The sequence below is a fragment of the Labrus bergylta genome, chromosome 15 (assembly GCF_963930695.1).
Source record: "Labrus bergylta chromosome 15, fLabBer1.1, whole genome shotgun sequence".
In the NCBI taxonomy this organism is placed as follows: domain Eukaryota; kingdom Metazoa; phylum Chordata; class Actinopteri; order Labriformes; family Labridae; genus Labrus; species Labrus bergylta.
Genome location: NC_089209.1, coordinates 18,307,507 through 18,333,320, shown reverse-complemented (window position 1 = coordinate 18,333,320; position 25,814 = coordinate 18,307,507). Strand labels below are relative to the sequence as shown.

Sequence of the window (25,814 nt, the reverse complement as noted above, 5' to 3'; positions counted from 1 at the left end):
AGGTCGAGCAGGTAGAAGAGAGTGCGTGGCAAATAAAGAAACTTACCTTGGACGAGGATGACTCAGATGATTACACCGACTTTCTCTTTACCCGCTTTGTTCCACGCACTTGAACAATGTGAAAAGAAAAAAAAAGCTCTCTTATTTCAAGCGTATAAAATGTATGCATGTCTTTCCGGTACCAGAGAAAGGGCTTAATGAAATTTTGATGTGGAGCACTGAGATGTATGGTGAACAGTGATGCCGGTAAATTGACTTAATCTCTGCTCGATAGACTGCAGTCAGCTGAAAGGTCTGCTTCACTCTCACGCTCTTTCCTCTTTCTGTTCCTTTCTGTCTTTCCCTCCCTCTCTCTCTCTCTCTCTATGCACGCTCTATCATTACTGTCTTTGGACACGCTGATTACCTCTTCATTATTACCTGCCCTGCTCATATATTGGTTTTGCTGCATTAATAAGCTGCAGCGCTCTAAGGGTAGCCACCTCGATTTCACACCAGTAATTCCTTTTCTCTTGATGGAATGACGGTAACCATGCTTTAGTATTGATAACAACTGTTGTTAAAAGTCTATTAATTGCTTATCTTTACCTGCACCTGCAAGATTGCATTTTCTGATATCATGCTGCGTGCAAGGAAGAAGAAGAAGAAAACTCAAATATTCATATATTCCATCTTGCATTATCCTCCAAGGCAACTGGGGTTCATTTACATCCAAGGCAGCATGTAAGATGTGCAAAACGTGAAGCTTTTTTATTTATTTATAAATTCAAACCTTTAGCATGAAATGTCAGATGTAAGGTTCTGTAGCTTATAGGCCCACAGGTGCAGCAACGTTTGTCTGCAGTCTGGAGTTGTCATTCTGTCACGGCCATGATTTGAATAGATTTAAATGTGCAGCGGAGGTCAGGCTGCTGTTGTAGCTGTCAGTTAGATATTTGCATGGCTGTGACAGAGCTGAGCTGTTGGTTGAGCTGTGCACCACAATATAACCGAAACAGTCAGCGTCAGCTTCTTTATGCCTGGTTTCTTTTTAACAGTGCTACCAAGCTGGACCAGTAAAGGCTGCATGTGGTGCACAATAGACCCAAAAAAAAAAGAAATCTAAATGTAAGATGAAGACTGAGCAAAATGACAACTCAATTCTTCCTCATCTCTTGTTTCTTATATTGGCTAAACGTCCTCCTGACGCTAATGCTTTCTAACCATGTGAAAGTGCCAAGACAAAATGATTGACCATTTGTCCTTTTTTAAATAGTTAAGACGAATGATCACATGGTTTGCTGCACAAACAAAGGATCGATAAAAAGTCTTAATTTAAAGAGGCTAATGAAATGACAAATGCAAATTAATCACAAAAAGAGCGTCCCCTTTGAGACACTTTTGGTTTTTCATTCAGTTTTAATTCTATAAAGCGACAAAATTCTGCACTCCTCTTTGTAAGCTTTGTGTCATTGTGCTGCCGTCGTCAAGGTTACTTTTGGAAAGTGACAAAAATGTCCAGCAAAAGCAGATCGAAATGTTGCATGCCTTTTAACTAAACTAGGAGATTGTTGTTAACGTGTAATAGTTGTTCTTGCATGTTTCTGTTTTACTATTTACATCTGATTTTAACCTCATGTGAAAAACAACAACAACACACACACACACACACACACGGGTGTAAATAGCTAAAAAGGGAATGTGTTATTAAGTGAAGGGACTTTAAAACATCTTTTAAACCTGCATTAAAAGAAAGGTTTTAACCAAAGTAAAAAAAAAAAAAAATCCAAATACTGTTACTGTCACAGCAGTAAGTGTGTACCACTGTGACAGCACTGTCCAAAGATCACTCCAGACTTAATTCAAAGTCTCTTAAGGAATATCTTTACTTTTTTCCCTCACCCACATTTAAAAAGTAAACAATCATATGCTACATTTAGATTATCTCATTGTTATTTTTATTCAGAAGTCTTAAAATTATGGAATGAAAATTGTATTCTATTTTTTAATCCAATGTGTTTGACTCACTGGAGCACTTCCTGATGAGTTGGCTCCACATGGACTTTTATGGTCACTGTCAATAAAATGTGTGGATCAGTAGACAGCCTCTGTTTGGAGTTCACAGATGTTGGACTTTTTGATCATGGAGTCAGAAATCCGAGGTCACAGTCGTTCATGGTAGTTTATTGATCTTTGAAACTGTCTCTGTGAGTAAAATAATCACGGGTCAGAAAGCATTAATTGAATCTCTCAGTCATTGATTTGCTCTATACGTTTAAAGTATGCTAGATCGATTACTGTTACTGAGAATTCACAGCTGAGACATTTAAATGATGATGCTTCTGGTGAACTGACATTTCAAATGTTGTGAGGGATTTGTTTTATGAGTCAAATGGTACACAGAGTCCTGCTCTTTCTTCCGTTCTCTTCTTTCTTTTTCAGTCCTTTCACTTCAAACGCTAAACCAGCCCAGTTGCCATGACAATCCAATCCATGCAGCTTGTTTTTTGATGCCGCAAAATACTCAAAACCCCCCTGCTGCTGTGATTTGACTGTCGTCGCTGTACCAAGCCAGGTGGCTGCTCTCCTCAGGGAGCTCTTTCAAATAAAGGCATTCAGCCAAAAGACTTTGAAGTCCTACTGTAGACAAGCCCTCAATAAGAGAGCACACTTCCTTCCTTTTTCATCCCGGGCTTTGACGAAGACGCTTATACGGAGCGCAGCAGCCTAATGTTGCTCATCTGTTTGTTCGGGTGTTAATGCTGCAAAAAAGCAGGGAAGAAAATTCTGTAATTTATAATCCTCCACCCAACTAATCTCTTTGCCAAATGAAATGCCAACCAAAATGAACCAAATTTAGGGACTCGAATGAAGTGCAACTAAATGGCCTTACTGAAGCTTGAAAAGAAAACCAAATCACAGATTTTAAACAGGAAGAGACAAGCATGCCTGCAAGAAATATAGAGTTTTTAGGTAAGCTTTGTCTTTTTTAACTGGTTGAGGATTAATAGAAAAACTAAAGACAACAGTACAACACCATTAAAAAACAATGAGATTTAACCCTGGGATTTTTAAGTGTGTGCACTGTAGTGAAACCAAGTAACACCCTCTGCTATTGGAAAATGAAGCCAAGGCATGTGCACATAAGTGGACGTTATCCTGCAAGGAGGACCGAAGGAGCGTGACATCACTGAAAATATGTTCTTGACTTGAACCCAAACAACTTTTAACTTATCATAAGGTAAACTTACTGAAATTTCACTGAAATGTTGAAAACATTTGATCACTCTATCTTGATTTAAATGTCAAATGCTTATTAAATAAAGAGTATTGGATTTCTTTTTGTCAAAAACGTTAGTTATCCTCTCATTTCTGGTCTTTGACTGCGCAGTGAAAGTCAAAAGTTCAGGCAGTAATGAAGTTCCTCCATTCTCTTTCTCCTCTCATCTGCACTGTCGCTGAGAGCAGAAAGATGAGAAGTGGGAAAGTTAAAAGAACAAAGAATTAAAAGAATAATGAATTCAGAATTGCGTGTCTTAAGTGATTTCTTTTTCCTGCTGTGAAGGCAAATTCTTGATTTTTTTTTTTGTTTGTTTCAAAGAGAGAGAGAATACTGTACTAAAGTGTTTCCACTCTTTCATGTCAACAGCAGTAAAAAAGGCTTTTGTTCGCTGCTGACAGTGGGAAGGTTGAGGATGAAAGTGAAAGAAACATCCAGTTACATAGTCACAGAAGCTTTTTATGAAGTTTAAACAAAATGCACAAAGGAGTGGAACATCATCTTAAGATAACATGCAAAGGCACCACCGGCAGCCTGCGTGTATACTGAAGAGCACATAAAACAGCCTCCGCTTACTCAAAGTTAAACGAGTGTCTATTGTGAAATGTGTTGCCGATAGGATTGTATAATATTAGAATTTTAAACTTCGGTGCAATTCCAGGATACAAAAGGACAATGTAATATCTGATCTTATTCCATTCTGAAAATTGCTCTAGTCTAAACACACATAACCTGCACACAGATCTGATTCAGTCAAAGTCGCTTAACAGCTACAACAGGTTGTTCGTTATGCCAACGCTTTCAGATTAAACTAAAAGTAGACTCATTCATAAAAACGATCTTTCTCAATCATCTCTTAAGATCCACTTGAAGTGTGGCAGTATTTACATCCCCAGACACCAAGTCTGGAGTTGAATGTGTGATTGTAGATCTTTTGAAATAAAAACATATATAGATTTGTTACTTTTGACATCGTATGTAAAATCAATTGAAATCTTTCGTTTCAAACTGATGGTATAGAGAAAGTATTTAGGGGCGCCGGATTGCCTAGTGGTTATGTTGCACTCCCCGTGCATGGAGGCTATAGCCCTCTTCACTACGGTCATGGGTTCAAAATCCGATCTCTGCCCTTTGTTGCATGTCAATTCCCCCACTCTCTTCTCCCAACATTTCCTGTTTCTCTTCAGCCGTCATTTAGTATTGATATATTTGATAAACCCAGCTGCTCATTACAGCACTGTTCTGTCAAACAAGTTCTTTCATTCTGTGAAGATTGTTGAACAAAGTTTATCAGTTTTCCTGCTCAAGAATGTTGAAAGAGACTTCAAGAGACTTTCAAGTTTCAAGAAACCAATCAAACATCTCATCAAGGTTTAGACAGTTCAGAGTCCAGATCAATATAATGATCCTCTTCAAAGACTCAACGTTTTTCCCCACAGCACATTCTTCTCTAATCACATAACACATCTCTTAAAAAAACAATACAGCACTGTAGTTTATTGACACTGTTGATACATTAAGAGCCTTCATTTCTCTTTCTTCCCCCTCTCTGTTCCTGACTCTCCAATGTTTCCTGCTGGTTTTTTTATATCGTCATTCAAAGGAAAGGCCTCAATAGATTTCTTTTAAATTAATTTTGCTTGAGGAACCAGAGCAGCTTACATTCAAGTCTCATTTGCTACTACGGTAATGACGAGCCTTTTTGTTTTCCAACAACTTCTACTGCTTCCTGGATATAAACAAATGACCAATAGCTCGAGTGGGCGGCTGCTAAGAAGAGGTTTGTAACTCTGTTTAAAAGAGCCGGACGTGGAGTGTTCAGTGGGTTAGTGACTATTAATAATCACAGAGAGCAAACAGGATTTTTTTCTTTCTGTTGACATCCCGTGTTAATCATTTACAAGATTGTAAGGAAAGGGCTGCATGTCTTGTATCACCCTCGAAAGCCTTGAATTACCCTTATCTAATATTAAGACAGCTCTCTCTGCTTGATCTTTTTTCGTCATTGTATGGATTGCTTGGATACAAATGAATCTTAATCATTGTATTAGAAAGCCTTCTGATGTTTAAGAGGACCGTAATTCCCACCAGCTTGAGTTTTTTTCTGGGTTTTCACGCCACCCTGCTGCTATCATTTTAAGCTGAATTCCTTTGTACTCGGTTGCAATTAGCTAACTACTGTCTCTTTGTACACCAATGTGCTCATCCAAAAGCTTATTAGCAACTCAGGGGGAATCAATTTGGCTTTTATTGGAGATAATAAATGTCTCCAAGTAGGAAAATAGTTTTGGAGAAAAGTAAATCTATCCTGCTAACAAAGATATGACTCTTACATCAAAAACATTTACATTTTGAACAAAACCCTCGCCAACAGAAACTGGTTGAGGCTATAAAAATGCGGTACCTGGATATTTTGTCCACTATCACAGTTTGTATCATAAATAAAAAAACATAACCTGTCACTTCAATGTTCTTTGGCTGGTCTCTATGGCTGATTCAAGTGAATTCAGAAAGTTTTGTGCCAGGCAATCACTCTGTTGTCGAACCCCCTCAAAATTTCCCCCTGCAGACTCCCCTCTATCTCTCACCGTTCCACTTCCGCTCGAGCAACTAAGTGTGTCACAAATGTGGGTCAGTCGCCTTTCTTCCCTACACTAAAGTCAATTCAATTTGGTGCAATGATTGCAAGGTATCAAATGTAAACTGCTTGGAGGATGCTCTGTAGCAGCAGAAGAAGAAGTGCAGCAGTCTTCAGCAAATACCAGCTCCTGTTTGATTCTTCCTCGAGAGAGAGATACATGACAGGAGGGAGAGGAAAACACCTCCCCCATTAGAAGAGAAGACGGCAGGGACACAGAGAATGTGCATGCACTGATTCATTAGCAGCCCAACTGAAGTAGAGATGACACTGAAGCCTTTAGCACTCTGCTGGTGCTCATATTGTCCTCCATTTGTATTCAAAGCTTTAACTGTAGACAAACACACATCATTGGCTTCCTTTGACACCAGAGAGGACAGAAGGCACTTGGCTTGTGAGTGGGAGTGGGTCATAACTGGACTGTGACCGCTTTATTGTCATCACTTCTAGGGAAGTCTAACTCACTGGCAGATTTATGTGTTTTACTCCCCAGTAATGCTGCACTTACTGCTATGACACAGTTGAATAGACAGACTGATAGACAAGGTGACGTTTTGAGCCTGTTGGAAAGCATCTCCTCTGAAAAACAAAGGTAACCTGTGATACAAAGAGAGAAATATGTGAACACACTGCATTTATAGCATATTTTGATGTTGTGGGCGAACTTCATCAACTCTAAAAGACTTTTATCTTCTGAATGTCTTTATTTGAAATATAAAAACCTGAACATGTTACACTGACCCCCTAGTTCTGGTCAGTGCTCTCAGATTATGTTTGTTTCATGATACAAAAACTGAGCGTTGGGTTGATTTCAGCTCTGTTTAGATCAAAATGTAATGTATTCATTCAGTCATTACCAGTCAGGCTCTGAAGAATCTGTAACTGCTAAACAAGATCATGCGCTAATAAAGAGAACAATGTACAAACAACAGGTTGCTTTGCCTTTCTGAAGTAGATTTGCTGTGCATTTGGTGACTGGTTTGAAGTTTTGTTGACGAAGTATATGTAATGGGATATAGGATTTGGAGTCAGTCAAGATGACTGGATGCACTGTGTGTTCCCATTCTGACTCCCTGACCCGTGTCAGCTTGATGCATGCTGGAAGTGTCTCCGTCGAAAATAGTCATGGCAGTTCTCGCTGAGCACAGTGGAATGGCGCTTCTGGGACGTGGATGAGACAGGCTTACTGGAAACATGAGTATTGACAAGAGGGCGGGATCAGCTTCAAAGCATGTGGCGTGGATGGAACACCGCACACATGGATACTGAGGGCTCTTGGCGTAAAACCTGCCATTATGGGGCTTGGCATCGAATCAAAGTTGACAATGGACAGCATGTGACTTGTCACTCCTTTTCTTGGGGTCAGTGTCAAATATCCATGATGTGTTTTTTTTTTAAAGTGGAGAATACCATTTGTGGAATAGGGCATCTATGTAGCTATGCAAAACTTCACTATAATACTGATTTCTCAGCATTATAATGAAGTTTAAGTTCTCCAAATATTGCAGCTTGGAAGATGCACTTTGCCTTATTGTGATGTCGATGACATTTTGATTAATTTGACAGCACTTACAGAAATCAGACGCATCAATCAGCCTTCTAGTGACCTGCATGGTGTGGAACATGTGCACAACAGGTCTCAAACACAACACAATTTGCCAGGCTTTTTCAAGCAAATGTTTTACATTTTTGGTAGTTAATAGTTGGCAGTTAATGCCAGCATCATGTCATACTTTCACTCATCCTCATCCTATTCTACATCGAATCATCTAGCTGATTTAGAAAGAAGAAGAAGAGCAGTGTGGCGGCAATAGGAGGGATAAAGAGAGGCCGTTTAAGGAAGGATCTTGGAGAAAAAGGGACACTGACACAGGAAGGGAGAGACAGAGATCGTTGCCTGCAGACAGTAAGTGAAGAATACATTTCTGTCATCCGTCCGCTTTGTCCTAACTTCAAAGAGCCTGTGGATTGCACTTAGGAGGTGCCTAAATGAGGTGATGTGAGAGATGAGAGCCAGAGCTGCACTGTATCTGCCACTGGCAGTGATTCTCAAAGGACTTCAGTTGAGAGCCTCAGCACAAACACACACAGACTCTCACAGTCAGACTTCAATACAGAGACGTGGTGTGGATGAATGTAGCTTTCAGCCTTTGCTCGAACGCCAACGATTTCCATTTGTATTAAAATTGTTACTTGCAAAGACATGGCGAGTTTAATATACAGGAAGAAGGATGATATATTACAAAGATGCCCAAAGGAAACTATTTGATTTATTAAAAAGGATATATCACATTGAGAAGTGGAGTGAATGTACAAGTGCATCACTCTGTGTAAGTGTGTTATCTGCTGAAGTGTTTGCGTCTTGTCTGGCCTCTAATTACATTGACTCATCCTTTCCTGGGATTTTATTTGCATATTTATGCCTATATGTGTGTGTGAATGCTTTCCTGAATGTTTTTTTGGTGTGTTTTTCTCACACCAGGACCTCTGAAAGGAATTTCAGATGTTTCACAGCAGCAGATAAGAGCTATCCACAGTGTGCCTGAAGGAAGCTGCTGCGGATAGAGGAGCTTAAATATGGAGGAAGGGTCGGGGGTTGATGTGTTATGGTTTGTGCGTGTGTGTGTGTGTGTCTGTCGTGTTTCAGTAGGGGATCAAGATGTGAAGCGTCATCCATCTACACGAGAGCTGCTGTCAAGATTCGAGAAGACGGGAGGGGAGCATGAGGGGAGGATGAGGGGGAACTGAGGAGGCAGATGTCCAGTGAGAGGTTAGGTGAGACAAGAGAGACAGCAGAGGAAAACATGGGTAAGAGTAAGAGAGGAAAAGAGGGAGGGGGAAATCCAGCAAGAAGCATAACAAAGACAGTGAGAGAGAGAACAGGAGAGGATGATGGACAGATGAGGGAAGAGGCTCTGCTTTCTCTGTCATCCCACCTGGTTCTGCTATCTGTCAGAAAGAAGTACACTCCCTCCAGTATCCCTTACTAGCCTCCATCCATCACTGTGTATGTGTGAGTGTGTGCCTGTGCGTGTGAGCGTGTCCAATATTTGATTGGCCTAGCATGCCGAGGGGGGGAAAAGGGTGACCAGTATGAGGAGAAGAAGAAGAGTCGTTCTCATCATGGGTCTCGGTCCGCGAGTGTTTATAATGAGCGAACATGGCAGATGCTGCAGATTGATGATGGGGCGGAGTTGGAGTTTGTGTGTGTGTACATTTTTTTTTTTTCTGCACAGTTGTGTTTGTGTGTGTGTGTGTGTGTGTGTGTGTTACCTGATGTGTGAATGTGTGCGCTGATGTATAGAACAAAGCTTCCCGCAGCCTTTATCTCAGCATTGGTTGTTTTTCGGAGCGTGTCGGCTGCTGATAGCCACTATCAGCCTCAGCCACCCTCCTCCATCTCTCGGCCTCGCTGTTTTTGTCCCCTCATAGCTTCCTCACTCCTCTCTTGCCGCCTTCCCTCCTTTCCTTCCCTCCCTCTTCTTAGTTATTCCCTCTGACCTCAAACCCCTGGGCCCATTCTCCCTCTGTCTGACGGTGAACTCGCCCCAAACTGATAACCATAGTCACTTAATCGTACTTATTTCTATCTTAACTCCACACATGTAATTCTTGCTGTCCTCATTTAACCCACTGAAAAGGCACATTTAAATGCATGTGTGTGTGTTTCTTCTCACAAAGACGGTCGATAGTCAAACTGGAACAGCTGCAAATCCAGCATGATAAAATTCTTATCGTATTTCTAGACGTGTCTGTTATCCAGATTCTGCCTCGACTGATAACTTTAAGATCCCTTAAGGTGTGAGTAAATCCTACATCCAGAAATAGGATGCATCGACAATCTCTCTAGCTTGTTTACACATTATCCACAGGGAATAACCTTCTATATTAGTTTGGAGAAACTTGGCTCCACAGTCGGTGTGATATTTGACTTCTAAAGATGGCTTGAAGATGCAGCAGTGGAAGGTAATGACTGCAAAAACGAAAATGAGGATCAAATGACAAAAATGAAAAGAAAAGATGAAAAAGGGAAAGGACCCAAGTCTGTTCGGTGTAACACCATTATAATACTAAAAATATATAAAATAGCTTAATCACTCTGGAAGTCCAAAAATGGTTTAACACTAGAAAGACCAAGGCAGTCGTTTTGACTGTTTTTTAATTTTGCAATGTAATCACTTACTTAAAATAAAATCTATGTAACTACAGGACCATGACTTTTCCTAAATGTGTCTATATTTTATTCTAGCATTGTTATTTTATCAAAAACACAAAAGAGTTTTGAGTATTTCTACCTTGAAAGTCCATAGCGGTCATATTGACTGCATGCATTATAGCCAGTGTATCATTTAAGTATTTGCTACTTTTTCCTGCTCTTGAAGGTGCGCATCACCGTTGCCTAGCAACTATTGTTTATAACGCTCGAAGGAGGAAAGAAAGCTTACCCGCCTAAAACCATATAGAAAGAATAGAAGACATACATTTGAATTAATCAACATTGAAAAGGCAGAATAGAGTAAATTAGAATCTGATTTAGAACAGGATAGAACAAAATGTCAGAAAGGAGGAGGATGACTGCCACAGAGGCTTTAGCCATGCTCCAGAGCCTTGATGAGGCAGAGTCTGATGGAGGCAGGTTCAGATACGGAAGGTGATGTCTCCTGGTCTCTCAAAACTTCATCTGACACTGGCTCTGAGATTGAATCTGACAATGATACAGAGATCATTCCCATTCGCAAAAAACGCCGGCTGCTGTTTTCGATAAACTATTCAAATTTCAAATTCATTAGAATTTAATGTTTGTGTGCTGAAGTTTATTATACCTTTCACAACATTACAGATCCATTTATTTTTATATTTGATATTGATTATTGAAATGCATGATATGCAAATAATTTGTAAACAGTCAAAATGACCGCTATGGCCTTTCTAGTAGTGATAGACTGCCGGTCGTTCTCGTGTTAATCAACATTTCCCGACAAAATTCCCCTAAACAGGCTCAACAGTTCTAATATTGAAATAAACAAGAGGTTTTCAAACAAGCAAAGGCTTAATAACCAAAAAAAAAATTTTTGGGTCAGCAGTTTGAAGGCACAAATGCTGACCAGGAGTGACTGCACCCACTGCCAGGTGGATAGAGGGCAGACATTTCAACTGCAAAAGAAGTGAGTCATAACAAAAACACATAATGTTCCAAATAGAGCTGAAAAGCTTAGTCATTCATAAAGAACAGAATGCAGGAAAATCAAAGAACTAAATTCTCATTCTCCTGCCTCTACAATGGACAGTCTTTTGAATAGTTTTGACACTTTACACATTAAACAATTTATTGAACACTAGATATCAGAAATAGAAATAAGATAGATGGAAAGATAGATAGATGGATCTTTATTGTCATTGCATTTTATACAAAAAAAACCTCTGTATGAGCAATCCAGCTGCAGCATATAAAATATCAAATATGTACTCATACACCAGCACCACACTCAAACACAATCCAAGCACATCTCACCCATATCCACATACACATTCATAGCCGTAAATAATGTAATAAATACTCTACAAATTAAAAAAATATACAGTATATATAAGGAGCAATGAGTCGCACAGAGTCTGTTATTGCACTGAGTCCGGGGATGAGTTCTATCTGTGTGTGAAAACATGTTGATCAAATTCTGTTTAACATAATTGCCACATTCCAAATATTTATCATGCTTCAGACAGCTCTTGAGCTTGACATGCCAGCTCTCACTTCTGCTCATGTGACAAATTCTCCAACTGCACATCTTTTAAATGTCAGAGTCATGAAGGGGTCGGGGTAAAACTTGAGTGCAGCGCATCACAGCTCTAAGATGCTCAAAAGCGTGATGGCATTCTCCGGACCGCAGGAGTATACACGGCTAAGTCAAGGCCCGATACAACCTGAAACATCTCTGCATAATTTACACCAGTACACAGGCGTTAAGTGTGGAGGGGGGGAAAAAAAGAAATTCTGTTGCTCCCAGAAGGGAGGGCTTGTGTGAGGAATGCCTTGCTGAGATCTCTGCTTCCACACTGCTGAGATAGAAGATTTGTCTCTTTCAAAAAATAGATCTAGCAGCAATAAAGACAGTGTTTAAAACATTTATCTGAGTGGGTACTTGTGAAACCACTTTGAACTGTTCATTGAAATTAGGTTTATCAATTATACTTGAAGGCCTTACTTGAGCTAATGCAAGTAACGAATCCAATTAACAGACCTACGGTGCAAAATGTCGTTTTCTGTTGAGATGTTTTACCTTTCTACTCCCTTTGAGAGTCTTGGAGGGCTGAAAGGATGATACTCTTTCAATTAATTTGTTGGCAGGGCATTGATTTGTTTTAAGATTTAAACTAACATTTTCTGATGCTGCAGAGGAAGTTTAGAAAGGGAAAAGAACTGGGGACATGGAGTGGGTTTGATGGATGAAAAACAGTGTGAATAAGTTGCTCGGTACAAATAGACCCTCAGGCTGCCTTGCAGCAATGCCAGACTTTCCAATTTGGTTCACGGCTTTTTTGTCGCATGCCAAACCTCATTTCTCTCCCCCTTTAGCTGCTACTGTTCACTTTATAGTGGCTTAAAAAAAGAGTTTAATCCATGGAAAGTTGGGAAGTTCCTCCTGTGATTTTGAATTCAGCCATCTCAGACTCAGACAGGGTCGACAGGGAGGATGCTGAGTTTAAATGCAAGGTCTCAAGAGGCTGAACATTTGTTTTTTTCAAAATATCCACAGTCAGTTTCCTCCCACGTAAAGGCTTTTTCTGCTTTTGTCTGATTGTCTGCAGCTCTCTCTCTGTCTCTCTCTCTCTCTCTCTCTCTCTCTCTCTCTCTCTCGCTCTCTCTCCCTCTCTCTCTTTCTCTCGCTCTCTCTAGCTTGTCCCTTTAGGCAGCCCCTTCAGGTGAGGAGGTTTTGTGACTTAATCACAGCGGGGCTGTTAGAGTCGCTCTATAGGAACCCAGGAGAGCAGCAGCAGCAGCAGCAGCAGCAGAAGAGTGGCTGTGACTCTCAACCATGTTCGAGCACAGCTCTCCACACACCATTTTCCCTTGTTGTAGTACATGCCTGCTGTTTCCTGAGAGTCACTGGAGGGCCACTTACAGGGACAGACACAGCACCTGTGCGTCTTTAGTGGGTTTTGTTCCACACAAGTATTAGCTCTGTTTATGTGTCGGAGGAACAAATCCATGCCCATAATCCTCTGACCCTGAGTAAGTGGGGGGTTTAAAAATCATTATGTAAAGAGTAAGCAGAAGTGTTCTTTGTTGTGCAATCATCTCATGTAACTCTGCATCACATAAACCCCCCTAAAACTTCTCATCTATTTTGTGTTTACTTCTGGTGCATGGTAAGTGGAATATTCTGTAGAGACAGTGCTCAGACCCCTCCCCAGGCTTCCAAAGAGATCTGGCATACAGACTATGTTTATGAGAGCTTATTTTGGTCTTTGAGATGGCTTGAAGGGGTCAGGGGACACCCTAACATGGTATACCAGTATAGTCTGTGTGACCTCATGACACAAACCGGCAGCCTGTCAGCTGTAGTGTAAGTAGACCACTTCTGACTGGCCTGTAATCTGTCCAAGTAATGCAGCGTTGTTGATGCAACATGACACAATGGAAATAACCATTACAAGTATTTTTTATTTTTCTTTGGTTGGCTTTCCTTTTCTTTTTTCAAATGGATACCCCTATTCTTTTGTACATTGGTATTTTAGCACCCTCCAGCAAACTCTGTCCTTTACAAATAAAAGCCTAAATGTTCTGAATGTTTCCCCCACACTGGCCTCAATTCAATGACAAAACACTCTTGTCTCAAATATCTCCCCCTTCCTCACCTCCCCTCTGTACTTACTCACCTCCCCCTCCCTTCTGCCCCTCTCTCTCTCTCTCTCTCTCTCTCTCTCTCCCTCCTTCTTTGCTCCTTGTCCTGGTTGCCCAGCAGAAGCCCTGAGCCCTGTGGAGTGAACATCCATTTTGAGCCTCGAGGCTGTCAAGCCTGCTGTTGGTAAATGAGCAAACTAACCTGTTGCTTTCGGTCTGCCTATTTCCACTTATCCACTTTTCTCCATCTTTACATTTCATTCCATGTCTCCTTAAACCTCTCTCTATTTTTCCTTACACCTGCATCTTGGTCCTTTGCTTGTACCCACAAAGCTTTGAAAGATTGTGACTTGAAAGTGTGACAGAGCTGACCGGCTGGGACTCTTCAAGCTTCTTTGTAGATACTCAGAATGGACTGTTTTATTCAAAGCACCTTTTATAGTTTACTTTCCTGGGCAAGCCTCTTGTCAAGAATTGTATATCACATTTCATGCACTATTGAGCTCAGCTTTATTTGAATCTAAGGATATAAAGAGAGTCTTACACAGAAACATGGCATTTATATTAGATGTAAAAAGAGCCTGAAGCAGAGGCAGCAGAATAAGGCACAGATCAATGATGAATTTTAATTCAAACACAAGCCTCCGTAGTTGAAAAAGGAATGGGTTTAATTTTAAAAAGAAGGTAGGTAACAGATAACAGAGATAGACTAACAGACACAGATAACGGAGCCCAGGGCCATTGCATGCTTAACATGTTTCATAACGTCTGTGGTTTATTCTCCTGCTTGACCTGCTCGCTTCCTGGACGTGCTGTAAATCTTGATAGGGTTTCAGTCCTTGCTCACAGTTCTTTGCACACAGATACCATAGAAAGGGGTGAGGGATAGAGAAAGTAAGACAGAGTGAGAGGCAGAGTGATAAATAAGGAGATATGACAGAAAAGAGTAAGTAAAGAACATATGTCATAGGAGATAAATGAGAGGAATTAAACAGGAGAAGTAATGTCTGGAATCACCAGACTGGAAGAAAGTACTCTAATTAACTCACTGTGTAGTGCGTGCTCATATAAATCCAAGTCAATATTAATAATATGTCACTCGCATCAACTTTTATTTACATCTGCACAGTGAATAAGCCTCTGCAGCAAGGGCTGACACAGCCGCGTGGATGTTACAGAAAAGGCGACACATGTAACATTTTAAGTCACACACAGCTTGTCACAATACATGCAGTTTGCTTTACCTTTAATGAGTCGGCTGTATAGGTTAAAACTTCACCAATAATGCTGCACCAGCTTGGAGCCGTGTTCACTTTGCAGGGCTGGAGGGCACAAAAACGGACCCCATCAGCGAGCTGCTTCCTGAAGCCCTGCTGCTCCACCAGGCCCCCATGTGGAGCTCCATCTCTCTAAAGAGACTTCAAAGGCAGCCATTTGCAGTCTTGATGTAGGCGTTAACCTTTGACTCAGAGCCTCTCTCTGTGCAAACAGGGACCGCCTAATTGATGCTACCTACTGCAGGAAAGAAATAACTTGTCTTTGTGGATCACAGGGAAAGCGGAGAGTGCTTTAATGCAGAGCCAGACGGTGGCTGTGCATCTACTGTAACAAGATGGCAATATATGTTTATTTATACAGTGAGTAATAGATTGCGCCTACGAAATGTTCTTTTTATATGTCCAAGAAATGCTCAGACCATTTTCATTTTACCAAACAAAATCATGTGAGCTCCTTCTGCATCTATTGTGGTGCCCTAAGAAGTGACACAGATACAGATCTACTGCTACAGCTTTATTATCCCAAATAGACACAACTCATCTGCATGAATCTAAATAAAATGATTGTGGCTTGGTTTACAGTGGTCGTTAGGTATATAGGTATGGATTTGTAGATAAGGATAATGGCAGAATGCAATTTTCCACAAATCTCACTGCCTTGAGATGGTCAGATACTGGAGATTGACTCAAGCCTCCATCATACATTTTTTCCCCAGATAATGCCGGGTGGACACACAGTTCACTGTGGTTAATTTCCACTTTAGGTCCTGGCTCCCACTCTGAGATGGATGAGAGATAATCCAGATAGATAAAGGGATGTGGTGACTGAAGGAAAGCAGCATGGGCTCTTCTGCGTGATTGTATTTTGTGCATATTTACTGCTAACCACATTACTGAGGCCAATTTCAGGACACCAATTGGAAATCTTAAGAAGCTCTCACATGGCTTCCCACACAGCTGTATCAATAATGAATGACAAGGTTTCATCTTCTTTACAATACAGCTGCAGATAACCCAACTTGTTATCAAAATATTAGTGTTGGCATTCCTGGCATGTTCAAGGCTGTCTCATAAGGGTACTGAGCTGTGGCGAGGTGTTGCGGAAGTGCACCATGAAAGTAAAATATATGTCTCTCTTGAGCTTTTGCTTTTATTTGTTGTCCTTGCAAGCAGTGATCCTAGTTGTGTGTCACAGCTATAGACTGTAGAAAACATGGTTGAAGTCCCACCCACTGGTTTCTAAAGAGGCCGTCACCATATTGGAAATGCTGTCTCCACCGCCTTTTGGTCAAACGAGTAACAGAAATAAAAGCTGACCAAAACGGATGCATTATAAAAGAAAAAAAAAGAGCCAGCCTCAAGTTGGCACCTGAGGAACTACAGTTTACCACACTATCGATTGACTTCATTTTTTAACCCTGAAGGTCACCACTTGGTCACAAAAGAGAGTATTGTCTTTCCTGCAACTCGATCAGTTTTCTGAGGAGAAAAATCCTCTTTAACATCTTTTGAGCATTTGTGCTAGAGCTCATTTAGTAAGGTCATCAGCCGACATGGGACCTTCAATTGTTTGTCCTCATTTTGCTCCCGACATTACAAAGACACTTTGTCATTGCAGAGTGTCATTAGAGTTGAATCTGTCTACAGCTTATTAGTCCCACTTACCACCCATAATCGAGGCTAATGTGCGTTTTTAAACACTTGAGGTTCCTACACACACAAACAGAAAAACACACACATATAGCCTTCAGCCACAGGTAGCCGGTTTGGAAATGGAAACAGTTGCTCAAATGTTCTAGGGTTCCACATGGCTCCTAAGAGTGCAGAGTATATTTCTGTCCAAAAACTGACTTTTAGAATAAAAACATCAACATTTATACTGATTTCTCTTTTTTTCTTCTTGTTTACAGGATACAGATCTACTGGATATAGCGTACATAAAAGATGCCCGAAATGGAAAGTGCACCAAAACGCCAAAGGTAAGACCAAAATGAACTCTTCTGAGTTGCTTCCCATGCCTTCATACCTTTATATACATGTGAAAATATATTTATTCATACACCTCGGGATGGTATCTTATTTGTGGAAGGTATTGAATCAAATTCTTGTCTCAGTATTGTTCTTGTCTCTGTCTGCCTTGTGGGAACACAATGAGCAGTGTACTGATAGACAGAAGTGGGCATCATTTTGGGGTGATGAAATGCTTTGTAAGTGTTTATTTTTGCACAAAAATGAAAGCTGTGAGTGGGTGTGAGCACATCCGTGAATCAGAACAGTGTCTGCATCCATCCAGCCCGTAACTGTTATGGAGAGGGGGGAAATTGGTTCAGGTGGTTGTAATGATTGACGTTTAAACATGAGAGTTGTCTGTACAGGCATTGTTTGTGTTGGAGATTAAGAGTTTGGTATATTTGTCTGTTACCACTCTGTAGCTGAGTTGATGCATTCAATTCAACTACGTCTATTTAGTGTGATTTCTAGACAACTGGGAAGTGATAAACAAGTCATTCTAAAGATTGACAAAATGGATTTTGAGTTCAAACCCTCACAGTAACAGTGCATGGATGGTTTCCCAGAAAAGCAAACAAATCTTGGGCATCAAATTGTGTTTCATAGCTAATCGACATGCTGTTGATTGTGAGCAATGGGAGAAGAATTTGCGCTCACATTTTTTAATCTGGCACCCTGAAACTGTCAAGGAATTTGGCACATTCTGGTGCGGTTACAAAGCCAAAATTCAGTTCTGCCCTTAATTTCCCACTTACCAAGGGGTGATTAGAATAATAACCTGCATTCCTATCCATTTGATTATCATCTAAACCCTGGATACAGACTCAATTTAATATATCATTTAGGAGCTAGTCAATCTCGTGAGGAGCTGCTGTTTTAAAGCAGCGGCATGTCTTCATGGTTCTGACTTGTTACAGCAGGAGAAGCAGGTGGGGGTCGCGCTCTGCTGCTCCGTCTGGGGAGTGAGTAACGATGGAATGAGTACAATAAGACATAGTGGATTCATGCATTTCTAAACAGCTTACAGAGTGATGCTACCCGGGGAGGAGACAAGACCACGTGATGGGTAAGATGGTCAAAGCAATGGAAATCCATTACTGGGAGATGGAGCGGTGATGCACCCTGGGCATTGTAATGGGAGCTCCAGTGAGACACAGTGTCTGAAGAGTTGATGAGACGAGAAGAGGAGAGGAGAAGGGAAGGAAAGGGAAGGGAGGGGAGGAGAGATGAAGTGAAGGAGAGGAAAAGTTGTTTTTTGTTATATGAGCTCTGCCGATGGCGTGAAAAGGAAAGAGGGGAAGGACACAGAGATGATGTGAGGTCAAAGGACATGCGAGAAGCACAGAAAATATCAGACAGTGGACAGCACTTTTTTTTTTTTTTTTTGGCTTCCCTTTTCAAACATTTCTACTTTACATGCTGAAGGATATTTTTAGAATGGTGAACTTCTGGCAACGATCACTATGATTTAACTTTATCTTCAAAAAAAAGTTTAAAAGATGGAAAAAAACTTTTACATGTGGAAGAAAAAGCTTGTTGATAATTATGACTAAGGTTTTATAGGGAAAATTTTATTTGTTTAGAGAAACACAGTCTGTATTAGTAAGAAGATAGGAAGTAGATATGTTTTTAAAAAAAAGATTGAAAGTAACTTCAATTTTGATAGATCATGGATTAGTGTCGAAGATAGGATCATTCATCAGAGTGGCCAAAATCAAATTAATGTAACTTTTCTACTCCTCACTCAACCATGACTGGAACAGAACATTTTAACAACACAAAGAACCACAATGCATCTCTACACATCTCACTAACATATCACATCCTCAATTTTCTTCGCTATATACACAATACTCAGCAATACAGTTCCAACAACAGTAAAACAAGCAACCAGATAAACCTGAACTCTTTATTTTTATTCTAATGATGATGAAATGATGAGCACAAAAGTCTGTGATATGAAAAGCTGCCTCGCTTCAATAACAACCCTTGAAATAAGAACATCAACATAACAAACACAAACACGCTTCTTTCTCCTTGAGAATGTTGAACACTAAACATACACATACTGTACCATTCATTTAGTTGATGTGTCTAATGTCTGTGTCACTGGCTGCTCCTGCAGCTTATAACCCTAACCCAAACCCAAAAACGACAAACAGAGAGCGTAGATTTAGGGACTTTATTTTCATTGCTCTTTGATGGAGTTGTTTGGATAAGTTTACAGCCACAGACTACAGTAGGCTGTGGGGTAATGTCACTAACATTAAGATACAGATATTTGTTGCACGCAACCTTCTACCGATTTGTGATGAACTCAGACACCTTTAGAGAGAGAGGAGAAAAGTCGCAGCACCATTTGATTCAACGTCAGCATACACAATGAAATATCAAAACTTCCTGTAAGTCTGTGCAAAACTATTTCTAAAAAAAATTTGGGCCGTCTTCATTTTTGTCGAGAGTATATCTCCATGGTGCCTCCACGCATTTATCCATGCTGCTTTCTTTTCACTGAGACTCAGCAGCAGTAGATGTATTTTACAACTTGGTGATACATTTTCCATGGACCATCAGATCACATGCGGTCCCAACCATGGGGGTTTATCCAAACTGAACATAAATCAACCGTGAACTCCACTACTGCTTATTGTTTTCAACCTTTTGTTCTTTTGTATTGTGATCAGCACTTTTGTGTCTTACAGGTGTTGCTTAGGTATAAACATAGAGATAAACAGACCAGGGAGCAGAGGTAATGGCATGGGACTCCACCATGACTCAATTTACAATGATAAACAGGGTTTGGTCTCAATATTCCAGGGTCCTTGTAGGCTGGGGAAGATCTATACCATTCAGCATTCGATTAAAAAAAGACAAGAATGATTTTTGAGACGAATGAACATATTAAACTGATTTAAATAACTTCATTACAAATGATGCCTTCCAAATGGAGGTATAGAAAATGACAAAAAAAAAACAAGCTTTGAAACCAAAGCACATAAGAGAGAAAACCAAGGAGGGAGTTAATCAAAAGGAGGTTTTTCTCTTTTCAAATTAGCATTTCTTCAAGTAACACTGCACATAATACTCCTTTTTATACTGTCTTGACGTTGGGGCTGTTGGTTTTATATATGCTCTTTTCTTCAGAGCTACTTTATTGCTCTCGCTCTGGAGCTCCCTGATCGGCATCCATTCAACACATTTACCCAGAAGACATGGGATGGTTGGACTCGTGAAGACATGTCTGTAAAAAGCTTCAGAATTTCTTTCACTGAGCAACTCGAGGACTCATGCGTCCCGGGTAAAGATTTTTAGTTTCAGATATAATCCTTCTTAACAGACTGGCTTGAAATGGGCTCCAGATGGAAAGGCTGCTTTGGCTCGCCTCTTTGAGCTCAAGTTACTCCATATTGTCTTTGAGCAGCATTGGAATCTTCTGTCTGAGCTGAGCATCATTTAAATTTGGAACCCGCTGCAAATGTGTTCATCGTCTCGTCGAAGTCTGCCCTCCAATGAACTGATGCCACCCTGCCCACGGGCTCCAGCTACTCAGCTATGAATCATACATTTTATTGTGAATACACACACACACACACACACACACACACACACACACACAAGACACATGGACACACACTAATACATTTGTTGGAGACAAGTACTCGCTGTGATTTGTACATTGCGCACACTTACAACTGAACAGACACAAACAGCGTTGGGGAGACTAATCCAGGCACGACAAAAGCAGTGGCCTTTGTTTGACCATGCTCAGGATGATGATGTTAATTAGCATGTGTCCACCCCATCATCATTCAGCCTGATTAGATTGGCTGCTTGTCACAATGACAAGAGGAAACCTTTGTTTGATGGGTGGCTCCAGAAATAAATCGTGCACCCTTAGGTCTGGTAGGAAAGTACATCCCTTATAAAGCTCCACTTCATATTCCAGAGAACACAGAGAAGATTGCCCTTATTCAGTGCAGAGAACAGACGGCAAAGCAAATGAAATCCCGTCTCTACATCAGTATGTTTCTTTATCATGTTTTGCATTTATAATGTTGTATTCAAACTGAGGTTTAATGGTTTTTGGCTGTGCCTATGACTCAGTTATCAGCTGTACGAGCATGGATTTGTTTTTGCATTCTCTTTCTGCACCTCACATTTGTAGAGGTATTCAGTATTTGTTGATGTTGAAACTGTTCATTTAAAAAATAGGCAGTTTGCCTTCTTAACCTCTTTAATCAAAGAATGGACCCACATCAGCTTCAGACACAAAAATGTGTCCTTATATTTTGTGGATCTACTTTAAAATTTGAAATATCTTTCCGCAGTGTTTATGTGCATGTAATATTTTAACTTATAAAAACTATTAAGATTTCTTGAAATTAAGGTCTTTGGAAAAATAAATGACCAACAGCATCCCTTTCCACTTCACAGTCTTGAAAATGAAACAGGTTTCTGGGACAGTTATTTCCATAGCAACATTACATTCATTAACGTTGGACCTTAATAGATATTTGCTTGTGAATGAATATTATCTGTATTTATTAGAGCCAATTTTTGACGGATCCTCGACAATGCACAGCATATGGCACCAAACATTTCTCAAGATCAACATCCAAAATCATTTCATTGTATTATTCACCATTATTCATAATTCATTCTGGGAAAACACAAAGTGTAGGAAAAGCAAACCAGAGTCCACTGACTCTAGACTGACATCAAATCATGCTCTTTAAAATACGTCTCTTGTTTAACTCGTGTTATAGCTCTGGGTCAGGCCTCTCTGTTCCAAACCACCCATTCATATTGTGTCTTTATTAAATCAGCACATTAGCTTGTTCCTGCACGGCCTGTTCCCTCTTCTCAACACTAGCCGAACCTCTAAAGCCAATCACATCTTAGCTCTTTAGTGCAGACTTCCAAGAATACAACTCCATCCAACATAAGTTTGTTCAACGAATATTCCTCTCTTACTACATCTCCCTTCTTATACATACAGTACATCGTATACAGTGTTACCCTAATGCTTTCTGGAAGTTTTCTTCAATCTAAATTCTTCCTTCTTGGCTCTCTTCAACTGGCAAGACAAAAATGCAACCCTGCATCCCACCATGCTGCATATATGTGATGTGTGATAGACTGAATTTCATGCTTTCTCACTTCATCTTCAACAGCCACACATATACTGTATCTGTCGGCAAAGATTCCTGCTATTTCTCAGTGCCTGTGCAGTCCATGTTAGTAAAAATACATCTTGGAAATTGATGTAATGTTCTATACAGCAGACTTTCCTCCCCAATTTTGTCTTTTATTATAATGAAAGCAAGACATCAAACACAGCAGCTGTTACTGTTACGCTGTGGGAGACAGACAGAGTGTGGTCTGATATTCAGAAAACCTTATCTTACCCCAGCCTGAGTCTGCCATGTGCTGCCTGTGTGTCAAACAACAGAATAACGTAGCTTTTCCATCCAATGATACATGAATAGCAAGATTGAGGCTCTGCTGACGGACTGAGTGTGAAATTATTTGAATCATCTCAGAGGGGAACAAATGGATTTCTTGAGGCTTGTCAAAGAGGATAGTCTACAAAAATGGACTGTCTGGACTGTTACTGATGCTGTTATTAGCAGAGAACCACCTGAAAATCACTCAACCCCAAACATGTCGGCCAAACAATCATAAGAATGCTGCCATGACACAAAGATAAATTAGGTGCTGTTTAATATACAATACCAATATCTTACTTGCTACTGGTACAGCCTCAAATGCAGTATCAGCGAGTAGGGTTAGGGTTAGGTATGTAGGTTCCAAAATTGGAACCTACATAGCTACATTATTATATATTATAAATATATTTGTCATGTACCAAGTGTAAATTATAACTTAGCAGATCTTGAAAGTGTAAGATAACTAAGAAAAAATATCCACTAAAAGCATACATTTAATTGTTGGATATTTCATGGCATCATGCAGCAACAGACGCTCACTGGCCACACTGCGAAACATTCTCTTCTCTTCTCTATGAATTTCAGTTTCCACTTCTAAATGACATCTGGTGCTTTTATTTTGAAGGTTACGTAACACAAGTGTGGTGCTATGTATTGACGAGCCTTTGATGACGTTGAGCCGAATCTAGTTTTGCCCGCGTGTGAGCAAAAGTCAAAGCACAACATTTCGAACACAGATGTGGATCTTATTGCTGAACCATCATCCCCACATCAGAGAGGCCCAGCAGACTGTCTAGCTCTCTGTTCTCTGGGTCAAAACGGTGCATCCTGCTGCATCTCCCACAGGCTGTCAGGACACTACTATAGGACACAAAGAACTCAAGCTGACCCTGACACTCATGCTCACTCTCATTCAGTTGAATTTTGTTAGGACACAGTGTCAGGTATGTCAGCATGTTCCTGGTTTACGGTTTCTCCAGTGCACTCAGCCAGGCCAAACAGCACTGATAGAAATTATAAAAAATTGTTTTGTTTTTTAATCAAACTAGTATCAAGTACTAGGCATCACTTACATTGAGGGAAAATGGATTGCATGATGTTGCATGAAGTGCAACACTTCCAGCAAAAATAATGCATTAGGTTCCTTCTCTGGCTTTTTCTTTTGACTTGTTCTCTTCATAATCAGTGGAATTGTAACGAGCTGACTGAAGGCTTACACTATTATTGAGATTCACTGAGTTATTCTTTCCTTGAGACTTTCATTTTGAGGTGAGAGGAAGCGTTGGCGCAGCTTTGTTACAGTCTCAGCTCTCAGCAGAGACGACTGCTGCTAAATACAGAGCGGCTTGTGTGTCCCCAACAGTGTAACAGGATCTGGGAGGCCAGCAGGCCATTATCACCAATGTCTGCCTGGTCAACAGACTCGTCCAAAGCTCCATCTCCCACAGCAGTAAGTGTTAAAATGCTCCTCGGAGTACACAGCGTGCTACTACTGCACGGTTTAGAGCTACCCTTATCTATTGCATATTCAAAGCAGCTTTTTTAACAGTGTGTAATACAGTGATTACATATTGTAATAAAAGGTTGGCACACATAGGAATCTTTTAAAATGGGGGAAAATACCCAAAAAATCTCAAACTAAATAAAAAATGGCCAACTCTCTGTTGGGTGTTTGGTTAACCTCCAAGAGGCTTTTTGTTTTCACATACCGACCAAATGTTCTACTTGTACATGAAAATAACAGGTTGGTTGTATGAGTGAAACATATTCTTGGTAATCCTCACTCTCCATTGCATTCTTTTTAACCGCACAAAAGCGTTTGCCATGGCACCGTTTATTTCCATCATCCAGCTGTCTGGTTCGCATCGATGAAGGACGGTATCACAGGGTGTGCTCCAGCTCCAGCAATCACAGACCTTCGAATCTATTGATGTAAGAGTGGTCAAGGCCTCTGTCTGACCTTGCACACTGCTACACACAGACATGGTCAGATGAATAGATGAGAAAGCATGGAAATATTAGGTAACATGCTCAGTCGTATTATATGTGTGTGTTCAGTACACTGTGTGCTGCAATGTACACTTAACATTGTAAATGTCAGGGCCTATGGCTGTAACAAAAATTAGTCATAGAAGGTTGAGATGACCACTGCTTATGCCACAATGAATTATGACTTGAAGATGTATTTGAAGTTTAAAACCTCCTACCACATATAACCTTCTTACAGCTTAATTGGCTCTTCAGGTGCAGCTCAATGCCTCTGTTTGTAGTGGCATATTGTACATTGTGATACACAACATTTATAGCCATGAATCCATTTAAGCTGTGTATGAGTTTATCACTGAGCCGGTGATTGATTTATGTACGTTTGCATGATTGTTGATGTGCAGTATGATAATCAATGATGTAATGATGCTTGCATGAAACCTCGAGACGTAACACAGCGATATATATATATATATATATATATACCAACTGTCTCACCCACATCCCACAGAGACTAATTGTAATTCAAACCCTTGGCTCACCTGCTTCACAGCTACATAGACCGAGTGTGTGTGTGTGCGTGCGTGCGTGCGTGCGTGCGTGCGTGCGTGCGTGCGTGCGTGCGTGCGTGCGTGCGTGCGTGCGTGCGTGCGTGCGTGTGTTTACGACAGACATAATAAGCCCTTGTCATTTTTACATTTGCTTATGTTATAAAAGCTATAGCTCTGTCAGGTGTGTTATCAGGTTGATTATAAGAAACACACAGAGACATTTTTTTTCTTCCTGCCCCTCCAGCTCTGCTCTGAGACATTTCAGTGCACAGAGCCATGAAACTGTCTGTCAGTCTACGAGGTCTGAAGAGAGAACTCCCCCACACTCCGCTTTTAGATATGATTCAAGCACACACAAGCACACATGCTATCATAACCATGGCATATTCTGGTATGTCAGTCGCTGGAATAAACATGCCATTGCACTATTCAAGCATGTATCATCCCCCCCCCCCCCGACACACTCTCTCTCTCTATCTCTGTCTCGTCTCAGTTTGGTGCTGTCAATCACACAATCAATTGAGTCAGTGCTAATATGTGAAGAAGAGATTGGATACCAATACCGCTGCCCCCAGCTATCGTTTTCATCAAGAGGATTGGCCACAGGGCAAATGGCAGGTTGCAGTAAGAGGTGATTAAAGTAAACGCGTATATAGACTCATCGATTTTCATAAAAGAAACTGCTGCACCATTTGTCATCACTTGCATCGATCAGCGTCGCGCATCGATGTAACAGCAGAAGCAGGGAATGAGAAAGTAAAGAAACGAAAGCAAAGAAAAAGGTTAGCATGATGGACCCT

At 40.6% G+C, this 25,814-nt stretch overlaps 1 protein-coding gene across 3 annotated transcripts in view; it reads left to right on the top strand.

Annotated features, from left to right (window-relative positions):
* plcb1l (phospholipase C beta 1-like) overlaps window positions 1–25,814 on the top strand; it is a 115,082-nt gene that overhangs the window by 15,608 nt on the left and 73,660 nt on the right. For all 3 annotated transcript variants that reach the window (XR_010668729.1, XM_020632388.3, XM_065963435.1), the window contains exon 3: window positions 16,928–16,996. Coding sequence is in view for 2 of the 3 variants with exons in the window: in XM_020632388.3 (XP_020488044.1) it covers window positions 16,928–16,996 (69 nt within the window). In the remaining variant the exon portion in view is untranslated. The remainder of the gene's footprint in view (window positions 1–16,927; window positions 16,997–25,814) is intronic.